The sequence below is a fragment of the Hyla sarda genome, chromosome 9, assembly GCF_029499605.1.
Source record: "Hyla sarda isolate aHylSar1 chromosome 9, aHylSar1.hap1, whole genome shotgun sequence".
Classification (NCBI taxonomy): domain Eukaryota; kingdom Metazoa; phylum Chordata; class Amphibia; order Anura; family Hylidae; genus Hyla; species Hyla sarda.
Genome location: NC_079197.1, coordinates 144,274,181 through 144,285,475, shown reverse-complemented (window position 1 = coordinate 144,285,475; position 11,295 = coordinate 144,274,181). Strand labels below are relative to the sequence as shown.

Genomic DNA, 11,295 nt, shown 5'->3' with positions numbered 1-11,295 from the left:
CTCTACACTCCTGCAGCCCCCCATCCTCTACACTCCTGCAGCCCCCCATCCTTCACACTCCTGCAGCCCCCCATCCTTCACACTCCTGCAGCCCCCCATCCTCCACACTCCTGCAGCCCCCCATCCTCCACACTGCTGCAGCCCCCCCCATCCTTCACACTCCTGCAGCCCCCCATCCTCTACACTCCTGCAGCCTCCCATCCTCCACACTCCTGCAGCCCCCCATCCTCCACACTCCTGCAGCCTCCCATCCTCCACACTCCTGCAGCCCCCCATCCTTCACACTCCTGCAGCCCCCCATCCTCCACACTCCTGCAGCCCCCCATCCTCCACACTGCTGCAGCCCCCCCCATCCTTCACACTCCTGCAGCCCCCCATCCTCTACACTCCTGCAGCCTCCCATCCTCCACACTCCTGCAGCCCCCCATCCTCCACACTCCTGCAGCCTCCCATCCTCCACACTGCTGCAGCCCCCTCTCCTCTACACTCCTGCAGCCCCCCATCCTCCACACTCCTGCAGCCCCCCATCCTCTACACTCCTGCAGCCTCCCATCCTCCACACTCCTGCAGCCCCCCATCCTTCACACTCCTGCAGCCCCCCATCCTTCACACTCCTGCAGCCCCCCATCCTCCACACTCCTGCAGCCCCCCATCCTCCACACTGCTGCAGCCCCCCATACCGTAAATAAATAAGCCCTACCCTGAAAATAAGCCCTAGTGTGTTTTTTGTGACTAAAATTAATATAAGACCCGGTCTTATTTTCGGAGAAACACGGTACATATAGACATAATTAAGATGGGAATACCCCTTTAGGGTATGGGAACACCCCTTTAAGGAGATGGGAATACCCCTTTAGGGTATGGGAACACCCCTTTAAGGAGATGGGAATACCCCTTTAGGATATGGTCACATGTAACGGCTCTGCAGCATATTTTACATTGCGGATCCGCCGATGACCCTATAGTGTCCCTCCAGCTGTTTTCCCCCTGTGGCCTGCTTGCAGCAGCAATCCACCCCTACGCGGAATCACATAGGCAAGGATGATTTGCATGCCCCTGTGTGGCTGCTCGTAGAGGCGGATTGATGCTGCGAGCAGGACCCAGGGGGAAAACAGCTTGAGTCCTACTATAGGGTAAGGTCATCGGCAGATCCGCAGTATAAAACATGCTGCGGATCCATTACATATAACTCTACCATAAAATGGTTGTTATAACTAAACAACCCCATCCATATTATTTCCTGCACAATGTGGGTTAGGCAACGTTCACATGGCCGTTCTCTCCTGTCCTGCTATTCTCCCGTCATTGCTGCTAAACGGACCATACTAATATTAAAGGGGTACTCGGGTGGAAAACTTTTTTTTTTTTTATTAATTGGTGCCAGAAAGTTAAACAGATTTGTAAATTACTTCTATTAAAAAATCTTACTCCTTCCAGTTCTTATTAGCTGCTTAATACTGCAGTGGAAATTCTTTTCTTTTTGAAACACAGATCTGTCTGCTGACATCACGAGCACAGTGCTCTCTGCTGACATCTCTGTCCATTTTAGGAACTGTCCAGAACAGCATATGTTTTCTATGGGGATTTTCTCCTACTCGGGACAGTTCCTAAAATGGACAGAGATGTCAGCAGAGAGCGCTGTGGTCATGATGTCAGCAGAGAGCTCTGTGTTTCAAACGGAAAATAATTTCCTGTATTATTCAGCAGCTAATAAGTACAGGAAGGATTACGATTTTTTTATAGAAGTAATTTAGAAATCTGTTTAACTTTCTGGCACCAGTTGATTTAAAAAAATAAAAATAAAAAACTTTTTCACTGGAGTACCCCTTTAAGCGGCATCCAGATCCATCAGTTTTTAATCAGTTAGTATCCTTTATTGTCCGGTTTTGTTTTTGTCTGGCTGCATCCTGGTTGCTCGCACCTCGTCTGCAAACAGATGACATTACAGGCTCATCCGTTTGCCTTAGACTTCAATGTTAAATTTCCCATATCCGTTTCTAATCTGTTATTTTTGAAGGAGAAAAAAAATACTGCATGCAACATCTTTTCTCTAATAAAAATGACAGAATAGGAACCAGACGAGTGCAAACGGGTGACAAAGGGACTGTCAAAAAATCCCTTTGACATCAATGGGATCTTTTTACAGCTCTTTGCAAACCGGCCCCAGAAATTAAGACAGATTTGAAAATGACTTCTATTAAAAAAAATCTTAATCCTTTCAGTACTTATGAGCTTCTGAAGTTAAGGTTGTTCTTTTCTGTCTAAATCCTCTCTGATGACACCTGTCTCGGGAACCGTCCAGTTTAGAAGAGGTTTGCTATGGGGATTTGCTTCTAAACTGGGCTTTTCCCGAGACACGTGTCATCAGAGAGGATTTAGACAGAAAAGAACAACCTTAACTTCAGAAGCTCATAAGTACTGAAAGGATTAAGATTTTTTTTAATAGAAGTCATTTACAAATCTGTTTAACTTTCTGAAGCCAGTTGATATATATATATATAAAAGTTTTTTCCTGGATAACCCCTTTAAACGGACCGGATGTCAATGTGAACGAGCCCTAATGTGGGTCACTGCCATCCTCCCTGTCATAAGAAATAGAGATGAGCGAACTTACAGTAAATTCGATTCGTCACGAACTTCTCGGCTCAGCAGTTGATGACTTTTCCTGCATAAATTAGTTCATCTTTCAGGTGCTCCGGTGGCTGGAGACTCTTTCCTAGGACTGTATCCACCTTTTCCAGCCCACCGGAGCACCTGAAAGCTGAACTAATTTACACAGGATAAGTCATCAACTGCCGAGCCGAGAAGTTCGTGACGAATCGAATTTACTGTAAGTTCGCTCATCTCCAATAAGAAACACTGCTGTATTAGATAATGTAATATGTGTGTAATAAATCATATAAGTGTATTTACTCATTCATACAACCAATATGGAGACTTGTGTAGATCATGCGTCCTGTTTATTTTATAATATGCGGTTTGCACTCACCTGCATACTGTGTGAATTTCAGAGCAGACTGGTTTAGGGAGTTGACTCTTTCAGTCTGGACAGCGATGTCGGCCTCCAGCAGGTTGTGTTTTTGTAAAAGATCTTCCACTTCCAATAGATGTTTTCCAAAATCTTTAGAGGACAAGGAAACCTTGGGAATACAGAACAGATATTACTCCTTAAAAGTCCTATACAGTGGTCCCTCAAGTTACAATATTAATCGGTTCCAGGACGACCATTGTATGTTAAAACCATTGTATGTTGGGACCAGAACTCTATGGGAACCTGGTAATTGGTTCTAAAGGCACCAAAATGTCATCCAAAAATAGGAAAAAGTGAGGATTAAAGAAAAATAAGTAGATAACTAATATAGATAAAGCAAATCCTTACATATAAAAGTAAGAAAGATCTGCTGGGAGCTGTAATCACTGTCTGTCAGTATTTCCCAAGCAGGGAGCCTCCAGCTGTTGCAAAACTACAACTCCCAGCATGCCCGGACAGCCAAAGGCTGTCCGGGCATGCTGGGAGTTGTAGTTTTGCAACAGCTGGGGGCACCCTGCTTGGGAAACACTGGTCTATGTAGAGGACAGGAGCTTCTTCAGGGTCCTGTACAGTACACACAGTGTCCTAAAAAATTTAATATGGAGTCGCCCTCACCTGGTGTCCAAAGTAGCAGGTAACTCTGGTACAGGTAAAGAGTACAGAACATGTAATACCTCCCTGCACTGTAGGGGGCGCTACCAGACATCAGGCAGTGCATACACTTCAGTAATACAGGTAAAGTGTACAGAACATGTAATACCTCCCTGTACTGTAGGGGGCGCTACCAGACATCAGGCAGTGCATACACTTCAGTAATACAGGTAAAGTATACAGAACATGTAATACCTCCCTGTACTGTAGGGGGCGCTACCAGACATCAGGCAGTGCATACACTTCAGTAATACAGGGGTTTTACCAGTGAAATGCCCATTCTGATTGATCAGTTCTTCCAGCCATTGACACATTTCACAGATCTGGAATGTCCGTAACATTGTATGTTGAGTCTGGTTTCAACTTACAATGGTCCAGAACAGACCATTGTATGTTGAAGCTATTGTATGTTGAGGCCATTGTAAGTTGAGGGATCACTGTATTTGTCAAAGGCTTTGTATGGCTGCTATTAGGATCTTTATATACAACTCACTACAGCGGCATTTCCCAACCGGGGTTCCTCCAGCTGTTGCAAAACTACAACTCCCAGCATGCCCGGACAGCCGTTGGCTGTCCAGGCATGCTGGGAGTTGTAGTTTTGTAACAGCTGGAGGCACCCTGGTTGGGAAACACTGCACTACAGGGAAACTTATTTACTATTGTGAGCTGATGTGGTCTCAGCACCGTATTTCCCCAGGTGGCTGCGGCAACCAATGGCCACGTCCACCAGTTAGGCAACCAGGTGCTTCCTTTACCTCTGTTTCAGCTCCAAGATGACATCAGGCTTGGGGGTCTAATTAAAGGGGTATACCAGTGAAAAAAAAAAATTCAGATCCACTGGCTCCAGAAAGTTAAACAGATTGGTAAATCACTTCTATTAAAAAAATAAATAATCTTAATCCTACCAGTACTTATCAGCTGCTGAAGTTTAGTTGTTCTTTTCTGTCTGACCACAGTGCTCTCTGCTGACACCTCTTCTATAAAAAAATCTTAATCCTACCAGTACTTATCAGCTGCTGAAGTTGAGTTGTTCTTTTCTGTCTGACCACAGTGCTCTCTGCTGACACCTCTTCTATTAAAAAAAATCTTTATCCTACCAGTACTTATCAGCTGCTATTATGATTCACAGGAAGTTCTTCTTGAATTTCCTTTCTGTCTGACCACAGTGCTCTCTGCTGACACCTCTGTCTGTCTCAGGAACTGTCCAGAGCAGGAGCAAATCCCCATAGCAAACCTCTCCTGCTCTGGACAGTTCCTGAGACAGACAGAGGTGTCAGCAGAGAGCACTGTGGTCAGACAGAAAAGAACAACTCAACTTCAGCAGCTGATAAGTACTGGTAGGATTAAGATTTTTTTTATAGAAGAGGTGTCAGCAGAGAGCACTGTGGTCAGACAGAAAAGAACAACTCAACTTCAGCAGCTGATAAGTACTGGTAGGATTAAGATTTTTTTTTTAAATAGAAGTGATTTACCAATCTGTTTAACTTTCTGGAGCCAGTGGATATGAAAAAAATGTTTTTTCACTGGTATACCCCTTTAATTAGACCCCCAAGCCTGATGTCATCTTCAAGCACCAGCCTGACAACGCTGCGGTCCAAACAAACAGGGCCGGGGTAAAGGCTTGGAGCTGAAACAGAGGTTGTTTGTCTGGTTTCTATTGTCGTACTCCTGCCTCTGAACCTTAGTTTTGGTGCTTTCTTTATTTTTGTCTCCTTCTCCAGTTTACACTATCACCGAATAGAACATATACAGATGTTGCGTAGTCCAAACGCTAGATGAAAACTCAGAGGTGAACAGAAATCACCGACAAGAAGAGACCTCTGGTCTCAGAAGATAAGGGCTAAAACTTAAAGGGGTACTCCGGTGGAAAACATCTTTTTTTTTTTTTTTTTTAAATCAACTGGTGCCAGAAAGTTAAACAGATTTGTAAATGACTTCTATAAAAAAAAATCTTTACCCTTCCAGTACTTTTTAGCTGCTGTATGCTACAGAGGAAATTCTTTTCTTTTTGAATTTCTTTTTTGTCTTGTCCACAGTGCTCTCTGCTGACACCTCTGTCCGTGTCAGGAATTATCCAGAGAAGCATAGGTTTGCAATGGGGGTTTTCTCCTGCTCTGGACAGTTCCTGACAAGGGCATCAGGTGTCAGCAGAGAACACTGTGGACAAGACAAAAAAGAAATTCAAAAAGAAAATAATTTCCTCTGCAGCATACAGCTGCTAATAAGTACAGGAAGGGTAAAGATTTTTTAATACAAGTAATTTACAAATCTGTTTAACTTTCTGGCACCAGTTGATTTTAAAAAAATGCTTTCCACCGGAGTACCCCTTTAATATTCCTTAGATATAAAAAAAAATGAGCTGGTGCTCATAAATAACAAAGATACAAAATTTAGTGATGAAAAAGTACCTCCAAAAAGTGTACAACACCACAGCCACCAGCTAAGTGTATGGCGCGAGGGCACCAGGGCAATAGTCAATTAGGATAACAGATATTAGGTCACAAATGAGGTATAATGGAGGGGGGACAGAGGGGGAAAAACAGTATTGATGATGTTGCAGATATCCCCTTTCAATAGATGGTATATAGATGTTGATATAACTGTAGTAAGAAAGGTATAGTGCCCTTTAGCTCTAGCCCTCCCTCACCGTCTGTCCCTGCCTTTTGAGGGACCCACCTCCTTAACAGGGTGGCCTCAACCACGGTGCTGTTCCCTCATCTAGTCTAGAGTAAGGGAGAAAACATCAAACTAGATGTAGAATGAAGCAGACTCGATGTCAGAATTTTTTTTATAAAGGAGCCCAGGAACCCTCGCGGCACTACACACAGCTGGGTGAAAAATATTGGCACAAAAATGATATACAAAATAATACAGTGCCCCATTAGGGTCTCAATAGGGTACAATGTCCAGATATAATATCAATATGGTGTTCAGTAAAATACTGTTCCGACACGTTTCCCCCATCTAATAACACATGGGCCCATCAGGGAACATCTTAACATCCAGCTATAACTAAAATTGTAACACATATGGCTATATGTAGGATTACCAGTACAGGCAATGGCGAATGGCGCAACCTATCAGGTACTATTGTCACACACAGATATTAGTATATCCCAGCAGTGAAATAACCAAAAAAACGATAGATTGACAAGTTGTAGCTACCTCATAAAATCACACATCATCATATAGTGCATGGTGTATGGTATACAGTCAACTCAGGCAACCTAGATATGTTGCCACATTATTGAGAGCCGGATGAATTAATATATAAAGATAAACAACCAGGTGTGTAATGGCACACTCTGGATATACTTATCAGTGCCATATCCCCACGTCCTTGATGCCTGATGGGTCACAACACCCCAATGGTGGGTGATGGAAGGGCCGACCTTCTCCAGTTTGTTGTATCCCGACTACTCTTCTGGTGACGTCCAGTTTTTAACCACGGCAATACTACATCAGTGCTGCTGCCATCAATCTGTGACTATTCTGAGGAGCACACCTTCTTATAGGGGTTGTGGGTACAGCCACAAGAGGATTTTCTAAAGATTTTCAGCAGCAAAGCAGCCAGAGCTTTTCTGCACCAAATCTTGCTTTTAGCGTAGTCTCCTTGTGGATTTGCCTTTGCGGAATTTGGTGCAGATTACAAAGCGGAGAAAAAAAAGTCAATGATGGAGGAAGAGTGGTACAGTTGCTGAAAAATTGAAGAAGCCCCACTCTTTCTCTAATGAAATGCGAAGAAAAAAGGATCTCACTTGGTAGGCGCTGCTGTGTAGCTATTAAAATGACTGCAGATTAGGATGACGCATTTCGGAGGAACACCTTCCTCCTTCTTCAGATCAGTGAACTGATATATACTGATTCCTCAGAAACGCGTCATCCTAATCTGCAGTCCTTTTTATTGTTTTATCTGATATTAATTCCAATAAAACCATGTGGATTACCAACACCACATTTCCGAGATTGGACTTTATCTTTCCTGATAGCTACACAGCAGCGCCTACCAAGTGAGATCTGTTTTTCTTCGCATTTCATTGCTCACCACAGGATTGGTTTCCTCATCTCCTGGGACCTCAAGGCCAGCAGCTGTTGCTGTTCAGTGTACCCCCAATTCAGCGGGGTGATATGTGAGTGATGCCACTCGCTTAAGGTGAGCGGCTACTATCTACGGGCATTTTTGCCCATTTCTGTTATTTTTCATACCTCTCTTTTTCACCTACTATAAGGGGTCCAGGTCCATTGAGGTAACGCACTAGGCGCCCCCGCTGGTCTCTCTTTTTTTCCACATTACCAAAACTCTTTCTCTACACAGGTTCTGATAAATCTTCCCCTATGTATTTAAAAATCATCAGAAGGGGGTTCTGCTGCAGATGTGCAACATTTCTGTAGCAAAATCTACAACACTGCAACCTGACACAGAATTTGACTTGCTGTGATTAGGGATTTACGTTTTTTGTATTATGTTGTTGGATGTACCTCTTCAAAATAAATTAAAAAAATTATATATAAAAAAAAAAAAAGTATATGACTTGCACATTGAAGTTACCGTAACTGGGAAAATCTGCAACAAATCTGCAGCATAAATTGACAAACCGTGCATTCAAAATCTGCACAATTTTTAACACAGCTCATACACAAAAACATTTCTCCAGCATATGGATGAGAATACTTAAAAAATTTAAAATCTCATCCAGACCAAAGCTACTTCTATGTGAAAGATCCACAGAACTTACACCTCCTGCTGCCTTACCCTAAGGGCTCATTCACATTACTCATTTGGGATTCTGTCGCACCAGTAACAAAAGGGACACTGTTCTAAATTAGAGGGGCAAAGGTTTCTGCAATAATGTCATGAAGTATTACTTTACTGAGAGAGTAGTGGATACATGGAATAGCCTCCCTGCAGAAGTGGTCGCTGTAAATACAGTGAAGGAGTTTAAAGGGGTACTCCGCCCCTAGACATTTATAAAGATGTCTGATCGCGGGGGTCCTGCCGCTGGGGACCCCGGGATCTCGGCTGCAGCACCCACCTGTCATTACTGCACAGAGCAAACTCGCTCTGTGTGTAATCACGGGCAATACAGGGGCCGGAGCATCGTGACGTCACGGCCCGCCCCCTCAATACAAGTCTATGGGAGGGGGCGTGGTGGCCTCCCATAGACTTGTATTGAGGGGGCGGGATGTGACATCATGAGGGGGCGGCCCCTGTATCTCTTGTCATTACGCACAGAGCGAGTTTGCTCTGTGCAGTAATGACAGGTGGGTGCTGCAGCCGAGATCCCGGGGATCCCCAGCGGCAGGACCCCCGCGATCAGACATCTTATCCCCTATACTTTGGATAGGGGATAAGATGTCTAGGGGCAGAGTACCCTTTTAAGCAAGCATGGGATAGACATAAGGCTATCCTTCATATAAGATAGGGATAGGTATATGGCTAGCCTTCATATAAGATAGGGATAGGTATAAGGCTATCCTTCATATAAGATAGTGATAGGTATAAGGCTATCCTGCATATAAGATAGAGATAGGTATAAGGCTATCCTTCATATAAGATAGGGATAGGTATAAGGCTATCCTTCATATAAGATAGGGATAGGTATAAGGCTATCCTTCATATAAGATAGGGATAGGTATAAGGCTATCCTTCATATAAGATAGTGATAGGTATAAGGCTATCCTTCATATAAGATAGAGATAGGTATAAGGCTATCCTTCATATAAGATAGGGATAGGTATAAGGCTATCCTTCATATAAGATAGGGATAGGTATAAAGCTATCCTTCATATAAGATAGGGATAGGTATAAGGCTATCCTTCATATAAGATAGGGATAGGTATAAGGCTATCCTTCATATAAGATAGGGATAGGTCATATCATAGAAACTGTGTATTAGTATGACCCCACAGAGGGTATAGAGAACAATAAATCCCTGCAATTATATAGACCAAATTAAATAAGGGAAGTGCATAACTAAAATATAACCTTTAATATTTTGTATAAAATACACCAAATATAGTGAACCCAGATGAAGATCACGTAGCACCAAAAAGTGCCTCTTGTACTCCAGTGGTAATTATACCGATGTACCAACCAAGCTATACCCAACGCGTTTCCACTGCGTATAGCAGTTAAGATAGGGATAGGTATAAGGCTATCCTTCATATAAGATAGGGATAGGCATAAGGCTATCCTTCATATAAGATAGCAATAGGTATAAGGCTATCCTTCATATAAGATAGGGATAGGCATAAGGCTATCCTTCATATAAGATAGAGATAGGTATAAGGCTTTTCTTCATATAAGATAGGGATAGGTATAAGGCTATCCTTCATATAAGATAGGGATAGGTATAAGGCTATCCTTCATATAAGATAAAGATAGGTATAAGGCTATCCTTCATATAAGATAGGGATAGGTATAAGGCTATCCCTCATATAAGATAGAGATAGGTATAAGGCTATCCTTCATATAAGATAGGGATAGGCATAAGGCTATCCTTCATATAAGATAGAGATAGGTATAAGGCTTTTCTTCATATAAGATAGGGATAGGTATAAGGCTATCCTTCATATAAGATAGGGATAGGTATAAGGCTATCCTTCATATAAGATAAAGATAGGTATAAGGCTATCCTTCATATAAGATAGGGATAGGTATAAGGCTATCCTTCATATAAGATAGAGATAAACATAAGGCTATCCTTCATATAAGATAGAGATCGGTATAAGGCTATCCTTCATATAAGATAGAGATAGACATAAGGATATCCTTCATATAAGATAGAGATAGACATAAGGATATCCTTCATATAAGATAGAGATAGGCATAAGGCTATCCTTCATATAAGATAGAGATAGACATAAGGCTATCCTTCATATAAGATAGGGCCAGGGACTAGTCATAGCATTCAGAATACTGAGCAGACTAGATGGGCCAAATGGCTCTTATCTGCCGACACCTTCCATGTTTCTATGTTACCTGCATCTCATCCATCCAGTCTATCATGTAAACCATCTCCTGGAATATTTTCTGCAGAGCCAGGTTCCTCTCCAGTCTTGCTCTTCTTGCACTGAGCAGCTCTTTCAGTAGGTTCCATTGTCTCAGGATGTTCTCCTTCTGAGCGGCTATCCTGCAGATATCATAATATCCTTCTGACTCCATCTCCTGAGCCAGGTCAGCCACCACCTGGATCCGCTCCTCGTAGGAAGAAATATCTGCCTCAATGGCTTCATGTTTCTTCATGGCAGCCTCCACGGCAGACAGGTCATAACCAAAATTATCCTATGGAGTTAAACAGATGTAAAATGAAGAACATTCACCAAATGTTGATACTTAGTAAGCAATCTTGCTCCCGATCAGGTATTACCTGGGACACGAGCCGCTGGTTCTCGCTCAGCCATGCCTCCCTCATGGCTGCTTTTTGATCAAACCTCTGTGACAGTAGTTCTAGCTTCTCCTGACGTATAAGTTCATTCCGAAGAGAAACCTCCCGCTCATGTTCTGCCTTCTCCAGCCGCGTCCAGGCCTAATTTAGAACAAATATGCCTAGGATGTCACAGTCATTGTCAAACAGAGTCCCATTGTTCAGTTATACACATCAGATAGCATT

At 42.9% G+C, this 11,295-nt stretch overlaps 1 protein-coding gene across 2 annotated transcripts in view; it reads right to left on the bottom strand.

Moving 5' to 3' along the window:
• The window catches only part of SPTBN4 (spectrin beta, non-erythrocytic 4), a 162,528-nt gene that overhangs the window by 110,924 nt on the left and 40,309 nt on the right, over positions 1-11,295 (bottom strand). For both annotated transcript variants that reach the window (XM_056540128.1, XM_056540129.1), the window contains exons 11-13: positions 11,053-11,211; positions 10,665-10,967; positions 2,990-3,140 (exon numbers count right to left, since the gene is read on the bottom strand). In XM_056540128.1, coding sequence (XP_056396103.1) covers positions 2,990-3,140; positions 10,665-10,967; positions 11,053-11,211 — 613 coding nt within the window. The remainder of the gene's footprint in view (positions 1-2,989; positions 3,141-10,664; positions 10,968-11,052; positions 11,212-11,295) is intronic.